The sequence below is a fragment of the Lissotriton helveticus genome, chromosome 6 (assembly GCF_964261635.1).
Source record: "Lissotriton helveticus chromosome 6, aLisHel1.1, whole genome shotgun sequence".
Lineage (NCBI taxonomy): Eukaryota > Metazoa > Chordata > Amphibia > Caudata > Salamandridae > Lissotriton > Lissotriton helveticus.
The window spans coordinates 1,393,208,539-1,393,231,594 of NC_136067.1; the positions used below are offsets into that span (position 1 = coordinate 1,393,208,539).

The 23,056-nt window shown below is 41.7% G+C and overlaps 1 protein-coding gene across 1 annotated transcript in view; it reads left to right on the forward strand.

Annotated features, from left to right (window-relative positions):
* The window catches only part of SLC22A3 (solute carrier family 22 member 3), an 858,705-nt gene that overhangs the window by 416,129 nt on the left and 419,520 nt on the right, over positions 1–23,056 (forward strand). Inside the window, exon 2 of the mRNA XM_078649172.1 lies at positions 12,007–12,110. Within this exon, the coding sequence (XP_078505298.1) occupies positions 12,007–12,110 (104 nt within the window). The remainder of the gene's footprint in view (positions 1–12,006; positions 12,111–23,056) is intronic.

Consider the following 23,056-nt stretch of genomic DNA (forward strand, 5'->3'; position numbering starts at 1 on the left):
GTCGTAAAACTATCTGCTATGACTCCTGTAGCACACCAGAGGGAGGAGCTTCAGCTCGGGACAGGTTGCATAATAGTGGGCCAGCTGCATCAGGCACCTTTCGAAGGGCCCGTGGCGCCTGCTACTGCCTGGTGTATGGAGGTGTCTACAGCCTCACATAATTCATCATCTAGGGGAATAACCGTGATGGCCTCCTCCTGGTAATCTTGAATAGTAATATATAATTAAAACGCATTTCAAGTAAGCCAAAAGTCAGGCGCAAGTGCACAGAGAGCTTCAGGAGGTGCGATTCCTGATAAAGCGCAGCCCAGAGGGCCTGGTCTTTTGTCACTGCCAGGTGCTGTAGATTAACTGGCATTACACAGGTGAAATTTTTGAATCGCAAAAATACAAAAACGTACGCAGGTGGAAACTTACTAGTGTAGATTTGCAGGTGTTTATAGTCAACTGGTAGGTGCAGGACCATTTTTGCCCCCCCAAAATCTTCATCTGAGCAGCGCTTTTTCCAAAACTACATTTTACGTTTCTGTGAAAGTATATTTTAAATTATAGTCTATCTAGCCTTGCCATCAATATCTGGTTTAACAAACAAGTTGCTATAAAATAAACCAAAACCCATGCATTTGTGGTAAAACACCAATTGCTAGACATATTATTTACTAAAGAACAGGGTGAACATAAATGTACATGGTAGTAAATTACAGGAGTATAAATTAACCATCACCCTAGGCCCCACCACAAAACCGTCAGGAAAAGCAGTATTGTTCATGATGTGTTTTGATTGTGAAAGCGTGTCATCAAAGTCAATGTGTTCTTCATAGTGTTATTGTTTGACAAGTCTTAGATCAAATGGACATTGTTAAGAGATTTTTGTGACTGAAATTAGTTTGTACATTTTTAGATCTCAAACCTATAAACACAAAGTTAGCAAAAGAGTTATAAAATCAAAGTCTGGGATTTTTGCACTGTCATGAAGAAAACCATCTTCCCTAAAATCCCCCATGGCCTATTCCAAATCCCTTGTGCAGTTTAAAAGTTTTCTGGGGGCTTAATTGCACTCAGGGTTGCTCCTAGTGAAAACCACCCTGCCCATTTATTATTGTAAGATGCTGATGCCTCTGACCTCACTGCCCCTTGTAATAGCCATAGCCACTCCTGATTTCCTGCTCCTGTCGACTGCCATTTCCCACTCTTGCCCCTTCTCAGTTTATGCTCTAACTTTATAACTCTTGTAATTTGCCTATTCTGAAGCTTGTAAGAGTCTGCTCAGTTGTATGCCTTCTGTCAGTTCCATTGCCTGCTCTCCTTACATGCTCTACTCGATCCTGAAAAGTTATGATTGAAATATAACAAGGTTATAAAAGCAGAAATTTCAGAGTTATTTTAGGATTATTTGTTTTCAGCTGCATAGCTGGCCACTTTTTCTGCTGTTCTGTCTGACTGGTGAAGAAAGCATTATTTTCAACTTGGCCTTTGACAATAATCTTGTGTGTCTTACTATTTACTATACTATTATACACGTGTTTAAAATATTTGAGTTGTCTGAAACCCTTATTGGGCATATTGGTTTCAGCAAGACCAAGCTATACTGAAGGCATCAGAAGTTAGGGGCCCATTTGGATGGCGATCCGCCCGCCATCTGTGCCGGAATGACCCCCCGCCATATTAGTATGGCTGGGGGGTCCGCGTCGGACGGAAAGACCGTCCGCCGCTTTTCCGCCCCGAACGCCTTGCGACCGGGGTGGAAATGGGTTTATATGGTGGCGGAGTCTATCAGACACCGCCAGCAAAATTAGGATGGGCATTTAGCAATGGGAAAGGCATGCAGGGTAAGTATGGGCGGAAAATTTGTTCCGCTCGCGGAATTTGCAGATTTTCCGCGATTTCGCGATCCGCGAATCGCGCGAAATCGCGGCAAAAAACGCAACTCCGCGAGCGGGACAAATTTTGCTCAGGAAGCACTTAGAGGGTTAAAGCAGGTGCCCAAATTGAAGCTAATTTCTTTGTAAAATGGTTACAAAGAAATTAACTTCAACGTGGGCACCTGCTGTAACCCTGTAAGTGCTTCCTGAGCGGCGCCTCGTTGCCTACTTGCAACTATTCTCTGACCCTGCTCTGACCCTCGAAGCAGGGTCAGAGAATAGTTACAATTAGGCAACAAGGCTCCTGTCCCAACAATTAAACCTCAGCAGGAAGCACTTACAGATAAAAAAAGCAGGTGCCCGAGTTGAAGCTCAAATTCAGTCACGCATTATAATCAGCCCAAGAATCTAGTGAGCATGGTCGATGCTAGGCAGGTGTGCTTTCTCCCCAGATCTACCGTCTACAATTAGCTTTAATCCGTGATGGAGGTCTAGGCATCCACGAGTTTCTCGAGCGCAATCCCCCTGTACTTCCAGTGACCAGGAGGCTGCTTTCTCTTCATCTGCTGCGCTGATCGGCCTCTTACCCTTTAAATGAGAGGCATGTGAACTCGCACAGAAGCCCGGCCCCAGCCCACACACACTGGGCTATGCAACCTCTTCCCGCCCTTTCCCCCACTGTGATGGACAGCTCACTCGAGGGACCTCGGCGCCTTGGGCGCGGTGTCAAATTTACAGACACACGGGGTCACTGAAGACAACTCTTCCGAGATTTTACGCTGCTGTAGTGCAGGAAAAGCACAATACATTTACCCAACGAGGTAGCACTTACTGCTTTCTCTTCATCTGCTGCGCTGATCGGCCTCTGACCCTTTATAAACTTGAGGCATGTGAACTCGCACAGAAGCCCGGCCCCAGCCCACACACACTAGGCTATGCAACCTCTTCCCGCCCTTTCCCCTACTGTGATGGACAGCTCTCTCGAGGGACCTCGGCGCCTATGGGTGCAGTGGCAAAGTTACAGACACAGGGGGTCACTGAACACAACTCTTCCGGGCCTTTACGCTGCTGTAGTGCAGGAAAAGCACAATACATTTACCCAACGAGGTAGCACTTACTGCTTTCTCCTCATTTGCTGCGCTGATCGGCCTCTGACCCTTTATAAACTTGAGGCATGTGAACTCGCACAGAAGCCCGGCCCCAGCCCACACACACTAGGCTATGCAACCTCTTCCCGCCCTTTCCCCCACTGTGATGGACAGCTCACTCGAAGGACCTCGCCTCCTATGGGCGCGGTGGCAAAGTTACAGACACACGGGGCCACTGAAGACAACTCTTCCGGGCCTTTACACTGCTGTAGTGCAGGAAAAGTACAATACATTTACCCAACGAGATAGCACTTACTGCTTTCTCCTCATTTGCTGCGCTGATCGGCCTTTGACCCTTTATAAACTTGAGGCATGTGAACTCGCACAGAAGCCTGGCCCCAGCCCACACACACTGGGCTATGCAACCTCTTCCCGCCCGTTCCCCCACTGTGATGGACAGCTCACTCGAGGGACCTCGGCGCCTAGGGGCGCGGTGGCAAAGTTACAGACACACGGGGTCACTGGAGACAACTCTTCTGCGCCTTTACACAGCTGTAGTGCAGGAAAAGCAAGATACAGATTTACCCAACAAGGTAGCACTTACTGATTAGCCAGTAGAAAGTACTCCAGTTAAGTATGGTGCAAATCGCAAAAAAATCTGCGAATTCGCGGGAAAATCTGCGTATTCTCAGATTTTTTTTTCGATTTCGCGTGAATTTGCGAACCCCTGATTCGTAAAATTCGCCCATACTTAATGCAGAGTCTGCTTTGGGGGCCCGTTGCAGGCCCCCAAGGACTCCGGGGGGTGCACATGGGGGGCACCTATGGTACCCCCCAGCAGTTCCATGGACAATATGACAGGCACTGCGCAGTGCCTGCCATGTTGTGTATGGAAGTGCACAGCATGCCTTCCTGCCATTGTGTATGGCCAATGGTAGGAATGCTGGATGCGCCCGCCACTGTGGCGGGCGCATCCTAATGCCACCATCGGGACCCCCGCCCTTATGGCGGCCGGTCCCTTTTTGGGATGGAATGTCATCCTAATGGGGGGCCTTAGTTTGGAGAGGACATCAATGATGACATTGCATATTACCATTAACTCAAATGAATAGCTCATGAAAACAATTTTTGCTACATTTATTTGCTAGAGGTGGATGATGCCTACAGTGTGGTGGGCAAGGCCGAAGGTGATGCTCTATGGGGTCCAGTGGAAGTAAAAGTTAGTTTAGGGTGTGGCTAAATGCCACACTGCACAAAGGCTGGCCAGATGTCATGGCTACAAGCTCTGAGGACACTTGGGAGTGAGTGTAGAAGGTGACCAAAGGCCAGACACTGCATTTAGTAGGCTCTCTGGACAGTGGGACATCATTAGGAGGGGAGTCTATACCCATATTGATAGGGAGCTAGGGAATTTGGTGCAGGGTGTGCCTGAATATTGTATCCTTCGGCAATGGCCTTGTGGACTCTGGGTGCAAAGAACTTGGTCAAAGGCTGTCCCAAAACTAGTGGCTACATTGAAAAATGACCAAAGTAGTTAAACCATTACTGAATAAACTTTATGGGAAGTTGTAATTGTTTACTCATATAAAAATGTATTATACAATATTCATTATCTACAAAGATCTTAAGTTAGTTAGATGTTACTGCTATACAATGATATGTGTAGAACCTGTAAACCCTTAAAATCGCTAGTCCTAGTAGGGCTTGCGCATTCTGAGTAGTGCGGTGTTCATTATGTCACCCGGTATCGATTTTAAATATCGATTATTAAATATTGACATACAATAATGTCGATGTTTACATATCGAAGGGACATAATATAGAAGGTAAGGTATATGGATATTTTTAATATCGATGGGACAGAATTTTGAAGGTAAGTAATATCGATTTTGTTAATATCGATGTTAGTAATATCGATGTTACTAATATCGATTTTTAAATGATTTTTATGTATATTATTATGTATTTAATATGTATTTTATTTGTATTTATGTAATTTAAGTACATTTTTTATTTTAGTACCATAGCGGGTTGTGGGTTTATAGGGGAATAGGGTGGGAAGGAATTTATTTATACTAAATTAATTATTAATTTTTAGGAATTATAAATTAATTTTAATTAATTTGGTAATTAAATTGTATTACTTTGTAAATAATTTTAATTATTAATTAATTGATAATTATGTTCTGTAGTGGGTTATGGGTTTAGAGGGTAATAGGGTGAGGAGTAATTTAATAATACTAAATTAATTATTAGTTTTTAGGAATTATAAATAATTTTAAGTAATTGGTAAATACATTTTATTAATTGGTAATTAATTTTAATTAATTGATTAATTGATAATTATGTTCTGTAGCGGGTTGTGGGTTTATAGGGGAATAGGGTGGGAAGAAATGTAATTAAGTAATAATTTATTTTAATTAATTGTTTTGATTATTATATTATTGTTAATTAATTATTAATTGGCAATTAATTATTAATTGGCAATTAATTATTATTAATTGGTATTTATTATTAATTTATTTTTCCTTAAATATTTATTGCTAATCATGTTTTTAATAATTATGTATTGGTATTTGTAAATAGTTTATATTTATTTAACAATTAATTTTTTTAATATTTTAAAATATTAATTTATTTATAAGTATGTTATTTTTAACTTTTACGCTATCCAACACTTTCCCTACAGTTGCACTCTCTGGAGTTGGAATAGTAATTTTTACCCCTACGCTATCCAACACGTTCCCTACTGTTGCACTCTCTGGAGTTGGAATAGTATTTTTTACCCCTACGCTACCCAACACTTTCCCTACTGTTGCAGTCTCTGGAGTGGGAATAGTAATTTTTACCCCTACGCTATCCAACACTTTCCCTACTGTTGCACTCTCTGGAGTTGGAATAGTAATTTTTATACCTACGCTATCCAACACTTTCCCTACTGTTGCACTCTCTGGATTGGGAATAGTAATTTTTACCCCTACGCTATCCAACACTTTCCCTACTGTTGCACTCTCTGGAGTGGGAATAGTAATTTTTACCCCTACGCTATCCAACACTTTCCCTACTGTTGCACTCTCTGGAGTGGGAATAGTAATTTTTTCAACTACGCTATCCAACACTTTCCCTACTGTTGCACTCTCTGGAGTGGGAATAGTATTTTTTTCAACTACGCTATCCAACACTTTCCCTACTGTTGCACTCTCTGGAGTGGCAATAGTAATTTTTACCCTTATGCTATCCAACACTTTCCCTACTGTTGCACTCTCTGGAGTTGGAATAGTAATTTTTACCCATACGCTATCCAACATTTTCCCTACTGTTGCACTCTTTGGAGTGGGAATAGTAATTTTTACCCCTACGCTATCCAACATTTACTTATTTTTGTTTTTGTTTTACATTTTTATTAATTTTTATTCATATTATTTTATGTGTATACATTTATTTGTAACTTATAATATTCTTAGTTATTTATAAGTTATTAAAATCATTTTTTTAAGTTATTAATAAGGAAGTATGCATTATGTATTATATGTATATTAATAATTAATGTTTTGATTACATTGTGTATATTCTTTATTAATTTTGAATATTATAACATCATTTTAACTATGTTAATTACATTTATAAGTATTATTTTATTTATAGTACATATTTTTTTTAATTAAAAAAAAAGATATTTTTTAATTATGATCTTTTTGACATCGATATTTTTCCCCCGATATTTTTGTACTTACCTTGTTAGAGATAGCATGTCGACATTTTTGTTGCAATATTTTTGTAGGTAGATATTTTGTAATCGATATTTTGTCTGACATTCATGTCACCCCTGCATCCAGTGTTGGTTTTGAGTAGTGAGAGTCCTCTCCTCCAGCATCACAGGACATGGGGACATGGGGGTGGGTGTAGAATCCAAGGAAGTAATTCTAAGGCCTAAGAATAAGCAGAGATCAGCAGTGGGCTGGCCTGTCTCAAAACTGGGAAATGTTTTGAAAAGATCAGTGTCTCTGAAAGCTTGTGAGGGTCAGGACAGAGTCAGTCGTTTCTCAGGCAAACATGCATAATTTGTGCTGGTGGATGCATGTTGTAGACTCAGGCATTCACTATTTGGGCATCCAGAATTATTTTTCATTTCCAAAGATTGACCCAGTGCAATAGAGAAAAAGGCAGACAACTACAGAGAAAGAAGCAGGAAGAGAAGGATATGACAGCAGCAGTGCTAAAAGTAGTAATCAGGAAAAAAATAATCCCAGCTGTGAGCTAAGAGGCAGGGAGTATGTAGTGGAAAAATCAGGCATGGGGTAGAATAAAAACTAGGCTGCTCTGAAAATCTCCCAGTTTTCTATTGTGCCTGCTAAAAGCTTATTATTTTGCTCACAGCTTGTCTCTAGAGAGATGGGTGGGTAGATGAGTGAATGAATGGATGGTAAGGACAGATGGTCTTGGTTTGGTATGTGTTTCAATGCAAGAGTTTGGATGGATGGGTGGGGATGGATGAACGGTTGGGTTATTGTGGTAGGTTGGCTGAATGGCTGGGAGGGTGAATAGATGGATGGTTTTTGATAGTTTGATGGATATAGGGTTTGGATGGATGAATAGATGGGGTTGGATAAGTGGGCAGGTGGTGGATAGGTCATTTGGGTGGTTTATTTGGAAGGGCTATGACTTGTGGATGGCTAAGGGGTGAATAAAAATACAAAAGACAAATGTGTAGCATTTGACTCGAAAATGGTCACACAAAAGTGTCAGAGATTGGCACAGCAATGATGCTGTGATTAAAAATGCTCCCGCCCTTGTCTGCTTAATTGTGAGCATCCTCATAATGCGGCCATATTGCTCTCTCTGGCTGTTGCTCACCCATATCCATTAATGATTGTTGCCAGGGCAATTATGTCTGCAAGTGTGTGGTTTTTACAGCAGTTCCTTGGAATTACCAAAGAAATAGTATTGGGTTGTTCCCCATTAAGCTTCTATTGCCAGCCCTCTCTATTCGAGTAGCATGTGGGTTCATGGGATTTAAATGTCCCCCATTGCATTATGCTTCCCTCTTCTCATAAAGGGCATGCAGATGTTAAGTGACTTGCGGCATCTTCCATGGCATGTGCTAGCTATATTAAAAATGTGTGCAGTCACCTCGGTCCTACAAGTTTCCTCAGTGGGTTACGCTTTTGAATCCAATGCTGGATTTGCTCTGGTAAGCTCTCGTTCAGAAGAGGCCCTGGACCATGAGGGATCACCCACCTTGTCCCACCCGTAAGGACCGTCAGAGTCTCAGTGGGTGGCGGGTGGTAATCTGATAATTTGGAATCAGGGAGGGCATCATGGTGGGGCGGCTGGGGCCCGGCCGGCAATAAAACTAATATATAGTGTAGAGCGGTACATAATTCACGCACTCTCCATCTCATGCCGGTCATACACCTGAAGGAAATTCGCCCGCATATAATATTAAATTAATAGATCAATCTACAAGCAAAATGAAAGCCTTTCCAAACTATATCTATATTTTACTATTTCTACTTGTGGTTTTCTAATCTCACATCGGGGCTCTAACGGAGTTAGTATATATTGATGAACATCATGATCCGTGTAATAGGCAATGTTTCCTTAATTCGCTTACAGCTTTAACTTGTATATCTACTTTAGTTGATCATTGTCATACTAAATCCTATTTTACGTCATCAGTGACGTGCTAAAGTCTTTAACACCATCGCTGCTTGAGATATTCTTCTTCTGTGCTGAGGGTCAATGATAATGGGTGTGGTCATGACGAGCTCAGCTCGTCATGAGCACACGAGCACCGTGCCTCATGACGAGCTCAGCTCGTCATGAGCACGGGGGGGGGCTAATGTGGCCTTAAGTTTGGCTGAAATAATGTTTGCTGTGCTCTCATTTCTCACGTATGTCTCAGTCATGTATTAGTTATTCCTGAAAGACATTCTGATTGTTTGGCCATTCACCCTCCCAAAACTTAGAGTTGCCTTTATCAAATGCCCCGGAGCATTCTACGATGAGCAATATGTATATATACCTATCTGTGATAAACGCGGTACTTCTACCACTTGTTAGTTTAACCCGAGGAATTGCTGGACTGAGATGTCGAGATGATACACTGTAGGTGGTATGCCGGGCCGCCGGTGGGGGGCCCCCTCCATGTGCTTTGCAGGACGGGCCCCCTCAAGTTTCGTTACGCCACTGAGCCTCATATCAAGTAGCGGATAAATACAAATAAAACCAAAAATAACTTACCTGCCTCATCGCTGCTCATCTGCTCCTCTTCTCAACTGCAACAGAGGCTCCCTGCCCTCCCCTGCAGCCATTCCAGATGCTCCTCTCATGTAGCATTAGAGCAGCGTCAGGATAGGCCTGGGTGCCTTTGATTTACACTCCCAGACTGGGAGCTTTTGCCTGTTGTCTCCAACCCGGCAACGCAGCTTGAGTTGGGAAACATTCTTTACAACGCAACTTTTACCACGCAGTGCTTTTACATCTCAACTTTTACAACGCAAACCATTACAACGCATTGCGCTGGGGGGCGCTCTAGGATAGGGAATAGATTTAATTTACTATCCAACACCTTCCCTAGTGTCCACGGGGACTGGGGTTGGAATAGTAAATTAAACTATTCACTATCCAGCCCCCCAAAGCGCTATGCGTTGTAACAGCATGCGTTGTAAAAACCGCGATGTAAAAGCATGCGATGTAAAAGCATGCGTTGTAATGTCATACATCCCTTGAGTTCGAGCCATCTCAGTGCGCATGTCGGTTTGGCCATCCTAAGACGGCTGGCCAACCCACAAGCGGACTGACAGCAGTGCCCACCACTCCCCTTCTGTAACTGCTCCAGCGATGGCCTTGACCCCAAGACTCATCCCTTAGAACTTGAAAAATAAAACAATAACAAACCTGTTTTATTGTCGTTAAATTTTCCAAGTTTTGATGCTGGTGGCAGTGGGGTCAATTCTCCTCCACCATAGTGGAGGAGCCGCTGATGCTCAGATCACAGTGCAAAGGAGCGGTGTGAGGGACTCCAGTGAAGCGTTTGAGAGGGTATCTTTGTCACCAATTTTTTTTTACAGCAGGCTTTTCTAAATCTGTTCACTAAAAGGCCATAACTTTTACAGACAGTTTAGGAGAAAACCGCATGAACTATTCAAATGGTTTTAATATATCAATGCAAATCGTGTATTTGACTGTATGAAATCTGTATGCTGTCCTGTAAAGGAGGCTGAACAGCGTCAAGCCCTCTAAGCAGCTGCCCCCACAGCCCACCGGGGTTTGTCTCTGTGTCCTTTACAGCCAGTCCAGCCTTGACCATCAAGTGACACACAATATTACATTTACGGTTCTGACTTACAAATCCATGTTTGCAGTCCAGACCTTTATTCTTGTCATTTTGTCAAAATGAATGAATGGTGTTAATCTGGCATTGGCAGTCGATAGCATTTATATCCATGACAGAAGTGTGCAATGGGTAAATCCAGCAAACCTCTTTTATATTCAATGCAGGGGGAAACCTATTTCACATTGTAAATAATCCGTAATAATAGGGGGTCTGATTTTGCAGTTCACAAAAAAAAACACACTGGAATGCAGTGATGTAACAAAGGCCCTCCCTGCCGCAGACCCCGCAGTGCGGGGAGGCGCGCTCCAGGGGGCCCTCAGCACAGGACCCTGGCCTGAGAGCTCCTAAGTGAGTCCGGAGGGGAGGCCCTCCATGTATATTACAGGGGGGTCCCCTCAAGTTTTATAACGCCACTGCTGGAACGCCCCCTCTACTTGGTACAGCATAGACTCACTGAATTCAATTCAGTTTTATTGAGCAATAGTAGCTATAAACATACAATATATAAATTCATCAAGCATTCTCCATAATTATAGTATATGAATTAAAAAGAACACACGAAAGAAGATATACAAAAGCAGAAATTCCGATTTAGATCTTCAAAACAGATTGTTTTAAACTATCTAACTGAATAATTAAAAGTGGAGGATAACATTTAAAAATGTTTAAAAAAACACAAGTAGTAAAATTGAAATTCAGCAACAGTGGTTTAAAGACCTCATTCGGAAATTCGGACAGGCCACAAAAATGAAACACGTCATGTTTTGTAAAGGCTGATTGTCACAGAGAAATGTTCTTACCCCCTTTTCAACCTGTAGGGACAGATAGTAAATGACGCAGGACTTCAGTTCTGAACCCGGAGAGAAAAGTAAAGTCATACACTTTTGGAACAAGATCAAGATAGAGAAAAGATGACTCTCGTAAATATTTGGAACAATATAAAGATAGAGAAAAGAATACTCTCATAAACTTTTAAACAAGATCAAGTTAGAGAAATATTAATCTCATAAATGCTCGGAGCAGGATTAGGAAAGAGAAAAAATGTGTCTCATAAACTTTTGGAACACGATCAAGATCGAGAACATATTACTCTCATAAATATTTGGAACAGGATTAAGAAAGAGAAAATAACGATTACGCTCCTAAACATTTGGAACACAATCAAAATAAAGAAAAAATTGTGCTCATAGGCATGTGGAAAAGATCAAGACAGAGCTGCAATCTGGTGCTAATAATGGTTAACACAAATAAATATTTGTTTTACTTTAGTCTTCGCAACTTTGCGAACACGATGTGGATGTTCAAAAAGAGCAAGGTGACCAATTTCAGCATAGGCATTTTTGACATACTTGCCACGGGAATTTATTTATGGCATTTGAGCTAAAACAGTCGCAGGTAATTTCACTTCAGAGTCTTTTAAGGCATCACACACCACAAGAATGTAAAACAGCTTACATAGGTGCCAAGCAAACCGGTTGGCAGTATGAATATCTCCAGGTATCTCTCCAAAATCTTGTCCCACTGGAGATGTCTGTACAATCAGGGTCAACTTTTCCAGTGCCCTCAAACCCTCCTCCATCAGGACCAAAAGCATCACTCAAAAAGGGACTTTTTAAGTGTCCCACACTAACCAATCATTGACTCAATAGATATATCAATAATTTCAAGTGATTGATCTTCACAATGTGACTGATTATATCTTTATTTACTCTTGCAGTACAACCTTGTGTGCGCCAACTCCTGGAAGCTCGACCTGACGCAAGCGGTCCTCAACCTGGGATTTCTGATGGGCGCGTTCACCCTGGGATATGCTGCCGACAGGTACAGTATACATTACATCATAACCAGCCTAAATATTGCACACTAAGGCCCTCATTATGAGTGGGTCTGAGGAAAGGTGCAATTTATAGCACTTGATAAAATCCAACTTCCCGGGGTTCAGAATTTATGAGGGGCAACAAATTGCACCTATTTCAAGTCTTTAGGGAATAACATACGGATTTGGGTAATTGTGTCCGGGTCTGATGGCTTAGTGGACTAATGCATCCACTGCAGGGGCATGTGTTCGGCCTCGTGGTCATAGGTTCAAATACCAGCGGGTCCTCTCAGTTTCTCATCCTTTCTGAGGTCGATAAAATGTGTGCCGATGGGTAACAATATACATTTGTTATTCAAGATGCCCCTTTGGGGGTGAAGGTGTGCTTAACAAATATACATGTAATGTAAATCTGCATGTCATGAGAAATACCATAAACTCTTCCCTTTAAAATTTCGTTAGGTCATACCTGCTGGAATTTAACGAAGGTCAAAGGGGCAGCTGTTTCATCATTGCAGTTTGCGAGTCCTTAATAGCGAATGTTACCGATTCGCTATTAAGGACTCGCAAAATGCAATGTATGTAGGTTGTGCAATAATAATTGTGATTCCTACATATTCCCTAATTGGGAATTGCAAATAACAACTTGCAATTAAGGAATACATTCCTATGGGCCTAGAGGCCCATAGGAAAGAATGGGAAGACATTCGCAATTTGCGAGTACCCAATAGGTACTCACAAATTGCGAATGCAATTTCAAGGGGGCAAGGGTGCCAAAAGGACACCCTGTGGCACCCCTGAAATATGCATGTGTGCAAATGCGATGAACATACATGCCCTAAGGGCATGTATGTTCGCCACATGGCACTTTGAAAAATGCAAAAAAGTAAATTTTTCTAGAAAGTCACAAATTACCTCCAACTTGAAGTTGGTGGTAATTTGCGATTTCTCCAGGCAAAACCGCACAGCTTAGGTGCTTTCAGAATTGCATTTAAGGAATCGCAATTTGCGATTCCTTAAATGCATTCGCAAAATAGGGAATCGCACATTTTGCGATTCCCTATTTTGCAAAGGCAAAGTCTTTTTCCCGTTTGCAAACATTTCGATTCTGAGAACAGGAAAAAGGCTTGATACATCTGGCCCAGAGACTTTTACTCAACTTGGAATTCTGACGCCTGAGTAAACAGAGGTTTGTGCAGGACTTGTAAAGATCTCAGCCATTCGTACTAACCCCCAGATGCATCAAGCATCTATTTTGCGATTCCTTATTAGCAAATAATAAGGAATCGCTAATAAGGAATAGCAAAATGGTATGCAAGAAGAAATCACTTTAAAAATAGCGATTTCTTAAAATTCCTTAATTGCGATTCGCAAATTGCGAGTCACAATTAAGGTATACCTCCCCATTCATTCCTATGGGCCTAGAGGCCCATAGGAATGAATGGGATGAATTTTCAATTTGCGAATCGCAATTAGTGAATCACAAAATGGGAATGCGATTTCAAGGGTGCTGGGGTTTCCAAATGACACTGTTGCACCCCTGAAATTGATCTGTGCACATATGTTGCGCACACACATGCCCTTAGGGCATGTGTGTGCGCAACATGAAACTTTGAAAAATGCACTTTAGAAGCTGTACTTCATGGTAATTTGCGAGCCCTATTAGCAAAATCGCTATTTTTTAAACTTTAATGCATTGCATTTAAGGAATCTCAATTTGATATTCCTTAAATACGAGTAATCGCAATATGTGAATTCTCAATTTGCGATTTTTGCATTTGGGATGATGCATCCCAAATGCAAAAATACCGGTCGCAAAGGGACAGATTCTGAGAATTTGCCCCTTTGCGAGTGGTTTTTAGCTTCATACATCTGGGCCTAAGACCCTTAGTTGGTGAGGAAATCTTGATCTCTTTAATGTTCAGCTATCAGATAGACAATTAAGTGTCTTTGCAGATACATTGCTGTATTATACCCGATCACTTTGAGTTTTATTCACACGTTCGTTATTGCAATTCATGGAGAAGGATCGAAGATTTCTCAGTGCATAAAGTTGAAGATATCTGTTGCACAGTGAAGTCACCTGAGGCTCAATGTAGACATCCCCTTTCTCTGGCTCTTTTCATCTCTGGATCCTTGATACTTGGCTGCGCTGCTCTTGCTGATTCATCTGTCCTGTTATAGCGCTTTGGCACCTTCGGGTTAAAGTGTGCTCTAGAAATTTTTTCTATCCTATCCTTTGTTTCCTCCATGTGTTTAGTTCATTTTGTACTTAGTTTGTACTTTTTTATAGGAAGGAAGACAGAAACAAGACCTCAGTAGTTCAATATTTTTCTTCTCTTACAGCTAGTATTAGAATATACTATGAAGAAGGTGATAGAGGAATCTGAAACCATCACAACCTTCCCTTTATTGCTGTAGTCCAAATCTATTCTTCCTCGTCACCGAGAGCATGCACCCCACTTGCCATCCTATCCTTAATTCCACACTGTAGAAGATCTGTCCAGGTGGTAATCGCTGACCCCTGAAGCGGTGGAGCTCCCTCATCCACTATCCTTTGTCATACATGTATTTTTAGCTATCCTGCATAGTCACAGTCACTCTATACTATAGGGTCCTGTCTTCCGGGCTTTCTGAATCCGTGGGCAAGGGTATGTTTGATTTAATTTATGCATTTATGGTGCAACCCTAAGCAGGAAGTTAAACTTTATTTGTGAGTTTCCTGCTGTGTATAGCGACATCTGCTTCTTAGTATGTGTAATGTGACCTTGTTCTGTATGTGGTGGTTTGTTAGGTTCATCAGTTTCCCATTATCCCCATGTCCTGAGTGAATGTTTTGCAGGGTATTTGTACTTATCATGTTGCATTCACTTTGCCATATGTTGTACTCATCACATTTTGCATCTTTGTATGTGTTGGAGGAGTTATAAACTCCTGTAATTGAATTGTAGCCGTGTTTTTTATAATCAAATCTTTAACCAGGGCATAGCTTCGAAAGGGGGGGGGTGTTTGGGGTGTTATGTCCCCTTAATAAATTATGATAAATAGTTGGGTACAGGTGCTTTCAGACGGGAATTGTCAGTAGTCAGATTTCACCAGGGATATTTACACACACACACACACAGGCAAAAATGCACCCCCTCTCTGTTTTGAAAGTCCTCAAAATATTGCTTATTTTTCAAAATATTGTGTTTTGGCTTTTAGTACTCCTACCAATCCGCATTTCTTTCTCTTTTCTTTGCCCCTTAAGCCTCTCTCATTCACCCTGCTTGTTGTATAACGTATTGAAATATAATATGCCAGCCTGATTGTTGGAAAATCTGAAGCTCACACCCCCTCAATCTTACTGACGAAGCTACTCCCCTGTCTAGCGCTGTTGCTTAGCAAACTAATGAGCAAATTTAGTTAAAAGTAAATACAAATGAATATTTATTATGTCTTAAGGATAGAGTTACGGTTAGCAATAATGTGCAGCAATTGTACATTATTAATGAAAATAAATCTAATTACTTATAAAAATAACTATTAAGGGTAAGGTATTGCATTAATGTGTGGGGGCAGACCTTGGGATTTTTGGTAAAGGTCAAACTGAGGAGCATCACCTGGTGGCTTAGTAGCCTAATGTGTCCACTCCAGGCAGTCATCTTTTGACTTTGTCTGCAGGCTTGAATGCTGATGGGTTAAGGTCAATTAAATGTGCATCATTTAGTTGGGTGCATATAAATATCTGTTATTTTATTTTTTATTTTTTATTTTATTTAGTGTTTTATAGAGCGCGAACCAGACCCGTGAGGGTGTAACACAAGTTTCTGTGTGAGAAAAACAGGGGAACTGGAATAGAGAGCCTTGTGGGTGATGCAAGCCAGCTTGAATTGGATTCTGGCCTCAAGAGCAAGCCAGTTTAGAGCTTTAAGGTGCAGCGAGATGTAGTCGAACTTCTTAGAGCCAGTTAGAAGTCTGGCGGCGGCGTTGAGGCAGGCCAGAGAGATCTTGGGTAGGCCTGAGAGGGTGGAGCAACCATGTAAACACAAAACACCTAAGCACACTGTTGTAATGAAGACTCGTGAACCAAAGGTAAGTTAACTCATCTTTATTGATGTCACCCTGCTCTCCACACTGACAGGAATAAGTCACATTCCAAGGATGACTGGGGGGAAGATACCAAGTGGCTGGGGCAGGGAGGGGGGAATGGATCGTACCACTTTATAAAGTTTGATAAACATGCTCAGGTTACAACACATCTCCCTTTGAACCAACAAAGCATTTACCATACCAGCTTAAATTACAACACATCTCCCTTGAACCGAAGAGAAAGAGGGATGGAAAAGAGAGGAAGGGGAAAGGGAAGACAAGGGGGGGGGGGGAAACTGGCACTAAATAACAGTAACACGCAGGGATGAGGACCCTAATACCACAACACCTCAAGGGGCGGTTGGAGAGGCTAAGGAGGGTATGACCCTGGTCAAAAAAACAAGGACCTCCCCACCCTCATCTACAATCTGTATGCAAGGTACCTCACCCTAGAACAGGTAGAAAAAGGTTATTAGAACACATAGTTTGGATCCTGTACCTCTTCGCTTTGTACCATTCTTACTTGACTCCTCTCCCCTTCCTTACACACCCTTGCGAAGTGGCCCCTTCTGTTACACTTCATACACATAGAATTTCGAGCCGTACAATGCATGCTATTAGCAAGATGATTATTGCTTCCGCACCTGAAGCATTTCAACCCTTCTGTGACATTAAAGGGCTTATCACTCTTTACCTCTTTAGATTTGATCTTGTTACCTTCTCCTTCTCTTTTATCTTCCAACACCAACCCTTTGATTTTATTCACACAACCCATGGATTCTTTAGGTTGGTCCATCTCCTGGATGCATTTTGCGGTGTGCTCAATGGAGTGGGCGATGGCCACCGCTTCCCTCAACGAGGGATTCTTTGCCAGAAGTTTTTCTTTTATCTTTGGGTTGTGGGTGCACCTCACCATTTGGTCCCTAATGAGGGAATCGTTCAACTCCCCAAACTCACACAGCTGTGTGAGACCTCGGAGGGCGGCAATGTAATTAGTTATGGATTCACCCTTTGCCTGCACCCGTGAAAAGAACTTGTGACGCTCAAGCACAACGTTAACCTTGTCCCCAAAATGAGTCTCTAGTTTAATCATTGTAATTTTGAAGACATCTGAATCTAACTCGTCGTCTTCCAATGCTGGGTTTGGGAGAGTGTCATATATTTTCCTCCCTTGCACTCCTAGATTATGAAGCAAAACATGTTGCTTCCGCACCGCTGAGAATTTTTCCCCCCCTATGGCTATTAGATATGAGTCAAACAAGTTGATCCAATCCTTCCAATGTATATCTGGATCGCCGATGTCATTTAGGAAGGAGGGGGGGGGTTCATAGATGAAGCCGCCATGTGGAAGATTAGCAGCTGGAAGCACCACTGCACTAGAAAGGAGTGAAAAGGAACCTTTAAGGTCCTTACAGATGCTCAGATATTAGAAATATTTACTTACAGAAGACAGGGAACTAAGTTATGTAGAGGGGAAGACCGTCACCCAGGAACGGTAAATGAACTTCCTGTGACAAGGTGAAACAACAATACTAATGGTAGAGGAGAACCGCTTATGACCTAGGACATTGAGCAAAAAATACTACTTACACCTGAAGCTAGGAAAACTTCAGGTGTCCTTACACAGTACCCTGAAGCTGATGGAGGGGTTCCCCTATGCCTTCGCTGCTTAGTGGAAGGTCACAGAAGTACAATTTACTTAAATTGGATTACTAACGCACAGTTGTCACCATTACAATGTTCACCCCTCCCAAAACCCCTACATGAACTGATTATATCCACTACCTCAGTACTCCCCCTCTGCAGTCAGGAGGTTGCACTTATAATTCTGATTTGACTGTTGTGCAAATGGACAATCTGACATCTATCACGCATGTACCATGTATACACTGTTAGAACATTGCACGGTGCACTATAGGATTTACGGTAGTACCCTTTTTCCCCTTAGTAATACGCTGCATGGACGGGTAGCAATGCACTTCAGGAAATGGTAGGTTAGAGCTACTTAATGCTTGCAAAACCGCACACAGTAAGCACAGATGATCTCAGAGCCTGGATATAAACATGGACGTATTTTCACTTAGGAAATTCTAATTATGGTGAAGCATGCGAGAAACTTTGCTTGTGAAATAACCAACAAAATACCACAGCTATGAACTACAACAATTTAAGTAGGTTCCTGACTTGATGCCGATGACCTGCAGTTGGTAAAATGCTCGACGTCAACTCCTGACTTGAGCACCACAGGACACGTGAGGGCACTAGATCACAGGTATAGATTCACTTAAGATATTTCAACAGTATGAAATCTGCACATATTCTACCATGCATTCAATGATGTGGAATTTCTAAGTGATAATTCCTTCCCCACAATTATTATTATGGCTTTACTTCCTTTCCTTCCGCCTGCAACTTGTAAAAATGGTATGAATATTAATAACACCACAATCCATATTAATGGTCTGCAGGCTGTCACAACTAACAGGTTTATAGATTTTACAATGCTGTGCCTGTCAGCACGAGGAACAGTTCACTTATTAGGTTGTTCACTTATTAGTTTATTTTTTATTTTTTTACATGCGCAACCTTCTCTTCAACTCCGAACAGCTGTGCCTATCAGCGTAGGAAATGAAAGATGCTAATAGGCTCGAAATTTCTCTTGCCGTTACACTCCGCCTCAAATTTCAATTGCGCTTCTCTCTCTCAAAGCCTAAATGTCTTATGTTCCAGTTAAAAGTCTTTATTTCCTATTAATCACTTGCATCACCGTCACTATGCCATGCGCCCTCCTGTGGTTTCCTCACATCATCGCACCCGCGCTTGAGGCGGGAACAGCTGAGAGGAGTTTCACGCCTCACTGAGAACCTGACAGTGCCGCCGCCGGTAATTAATCACTTCAGTGAATGCCTGCGCGCTCCTCTCTTCCTCACGAGAAATGCTTTACTGAAGCACACAATATATATATATTTAAATATATATATATATATATATATATATATATATATTTTTTTTTTTTTTTTTTTTTACTTAAAGCCTGTTTACTCTTGAGTCTCACACAGGAACACCAAAAGCGTCTCTCAAAGCGGCACCTCGTCTCCTCACAGCCCGCTGATATCACGCCACCCAATTTAAAGATGTTAGCAAGTATACACGTTCCAGTCAGTCAAAGGGTCTCTTTCTTATTATAGCATTTATATTATTATGCTGACCCGTTTAAATTGATATTTCTAATTTATCACGTCGCATTCACTCCTTCTTACTGCGCTGGCTGGAGTTTGTCACGCACTCCCTATGCCTTCATTTACTCACGGCACAGATCTCTAAGGTCTCTCGGCTTAGCTGGTACCTCATAAATCAATGTAGCACCGCGCCGACTGTCATTCCGCCATCTCGATAGCTGCAATGTCTGTTGAGGGCACTTATAGATGGACGTGACTGACCTTAATCACGGCTTCTGCTTCAATTAAATCTCCCGAAATCACAAGATGACAGACCTTCCTGAATCCTTAGGCTACTAGTCCGTCGAACAGAGATCACCAATGGAACTTTTCTCCTCATCTGTTCCAAGCACGAACTTCACAGCATTACTTGAGCACCGGTTGGAGAGAGTACTGAAAGGGGAGGTGACAGCTGGGCCCCCTGCGCCAGGTTCTTCGCCTCGTTGCCAGTGTTGTAATGAAGACTCGTGAACCAAAGGTAAGTTAACTCATCTTTATTGATGTCACCCTGCTCTCCACACTGACAGGAATAAGTCACATTCCAAGGATGACGGGGGGAAGATACCAAGTGGCTGGGGCAGGGAGGGGGGAATGGATCGTACCACTTTAAAAAGTTTGATAAACATGCTCAGGTTACAACACACACCAATATCATTATTTCCAAAAGGAGGACTTATAGGTATTTCTCCAGGCAATCCAACAGTATCTCAACTCCCTGTATCCTATAGATCCATAATATCTCAAAAGAACCAAACAAGAAAATCAAGTAGTCCAGTCAGATCTTCTGTCTTGAGGTCTGTTTTTAATTTCCACAGTTCACAAGAAGCACCATAGCAGCCGACGCGCGTTTCGCCCACAGGGCTTTCTCAAGGCTTTTCGTGATAACTCCAAGACCTGGAATTGTGGAATTTTCATAAACTCTGTCTCTCTTGCGGATAAATGATAATCCAAGTGTATGGAAGCATAAAAACACACTCGTAGTTCAATAGTGACCGATCATACTCCTAATGGCATTCATCAGAACAATTGTCGTAGCATCAATAGGTGAAGTATTTCGTCATTTTCCATTCGGGCTTGTTAACCCAGCCTCATCATTTGTATCGTCTTGTTTACATCGGATTCCGATAAATCCCAACGTCTTTGCAATTCAAAGACTATTGCCAATAGTCTGACCACGGCGTTTTTTTCTCGTGGAGCAACCATATTCTAGCCTAGAGATGACTAAGGCCTGGATTGCCGATTTTAGATCAGGGGGGTCGAGGAAAGGTTTTCAGGCTTCCTAGGTAGTTCAGGTGAAATCTGGCGGTTTTGGCCATCGCGTTGATATGGCCCTGCATGTTCAGGCTGCCATCTAAGTTAATTCCCAGGGATTTAGCAGAGTCCACAATGGTGGGAGAGCAGTTTAGCGCTGTGATAGCCTTGGTCCAAACTTGAATGTCTGTATTGGCGTTGGGTGGAGAGATTAAGAGGAACTCTGTTTTTTTGGCATTGAGTTTAAGCTGGTTAGATGTGAGCCAGTGAACAGTTCGTTTCAAGGCCTCATTAAGGGAACGGATATCCTCTGGATATCTGTCAGCTGTGCCAATAGACCCTTTCAGGAGTCAATTGTCCTATACAGATGCACTTGTTATAGAGAGGTAATGATCATTTTAATGTTAAAATCAGGGCGATGGGGCAAATGTGTCCAGATAATGGCAGTAGGCACAATGGGGTAAACTGTAAAAAATTACAATTTTTTGCTTTGAATTCTTGTGTATGGCTTTCTACCAGTAATGCACACAGTGCAGTGCTGCGGAAGACGTCAGTACATAACCAAATGTCCCATTTTGACTTTGACTATGAATTTGAATTTTGGCTGAACGAGATGCTCAATCTATATCTCCCGGTCACACCAGGCAATTCCGAATGCTCATGTTGGAACTGCTGTCTTAGTGGAGTATCTTCATGGACTCATGTTCTCTGAGCAGTAGATTATGACTGGCAGCTCACCAGCAAATTGTGTAGGGCGTTTATTTACTTGCTTTTTGCATAAATTGTGGACCATATGTTCACAAAATCAAAATGAATGTAGACCAATCTTGTCATGAGCTCGTCAGAGTTACAAGGTGAAGATAGTATTTGATTAATCTTGATGTTTATGTTGCATTCATTTCCTACCTAGTACCATTTAAAACACGTTTCATGTTATGAATCATCCAATGGGAAAACATGACTACTACTTCGTTCAATGTAAAAAAATCCCTTCTAGATGTGCGCTATACAGTGGCCACTTCTTTCCTGCCCTCAATTTTGTCCTTCTGGCCTACATTTTTTACCTTAATTTAGACCCTTTGTCCTGAATGTTTACACTCACTGTCCTGAATTAGCACATATGCCAGTTGGTCACCCTAGCGCACACAATATTTTGGGATAACAGTCTGGCTGGGAAGTTATGTTTATAGAAGATATGTTTCCTGCGAACCCACAGTTTGCATTTGGCGAGTCATTTCTAGGAAGTGTGATGCCTCGTGTATATACTCAAATGTGAAACAGATCAACATTCTGTCAACGTTAATCTCGGCAGCCAGCTCCCAATAAATAGGAAGCTTTTTAGTAAATTTCTACATGCTGCATGTGTCTTTCCAGGTAAATGCTTTTTTTGTCAAATAAAGTTGCTTATTTATTACTTTGTACATCATTTGAACATGAATTTTCCGCCAATCTTGCAGTTTCTGAATTTCAACAAAACACAATGGGCCTGATTCACAGAACTAACTTAAGACAAAATCCTAAACTTACTACCATTTTGGTATTCACAGAAGGCACTTACTCATTTTGGTATTCACAGAAGGCACTTACTCATTTTGGTATTCACAGAAGGCACTTACTCATTTTGGTATTCACAGAAGTTAGGAGTCCTAACTTTAGGACTCCTAAATGCCTTCTGTGAATACCGAAAGTTTTAAAATGATGATTTTTCTCAGTTTAGGAGTAGTAAAGTTAGGAGTCCTAACTTTACTACTCCTAAACTGAGAAAAATCCTAATTTTAAGACTTTCGGTATTCACAAAAGGAATTTAGTAGTCCTAAAGTTAGGACTCCTAACTTCTGTGAATACCGAAATGAGTAAGTGCCTTCTGTGAATACCAAAATGAGTAAGTGCCTTCTGTGAATACCAACATGGTAGTAAGTTTAGGATTTTGTCTTAAGTTAGTTCTGTGAATCAGACCCAGCGCTTTTATACAGTAATACATCAATGTATATTGTAAAGTGTTTGTTAGTTTAGAGGTCGACTTGAAATTGACTCCTGCTCTGACACCTTCATACACATTTGACATCAACTGGTTTTTAATCTCTTTGCAGCTTCCCTAGACCTTTTTCAATGCTGCCTTATAAAATTTAGCACTACTAGCCTTTAAACTCTCATTTGAACAACACCGACAAAATGTTTTTGTTCAGCTTGGGCTACTGCTTGTCTCCCAGCTCAAGGTGTTACTCTGCTTAGAGATGTAGGGCCAGATTTACAAGCCCCTTGCGCCACTTTTGCGTCATTTTTGCCATGTTAAAAATGGCGCAAAAGTGGCGCAAGGGCCTTGTAAATCTGCCCCGTAGTTTATCTTCTTAATCTAACGAACTTGGCAACAACCCCATAACTTCCATTAAATGTATTTCCTCCGCTAAACA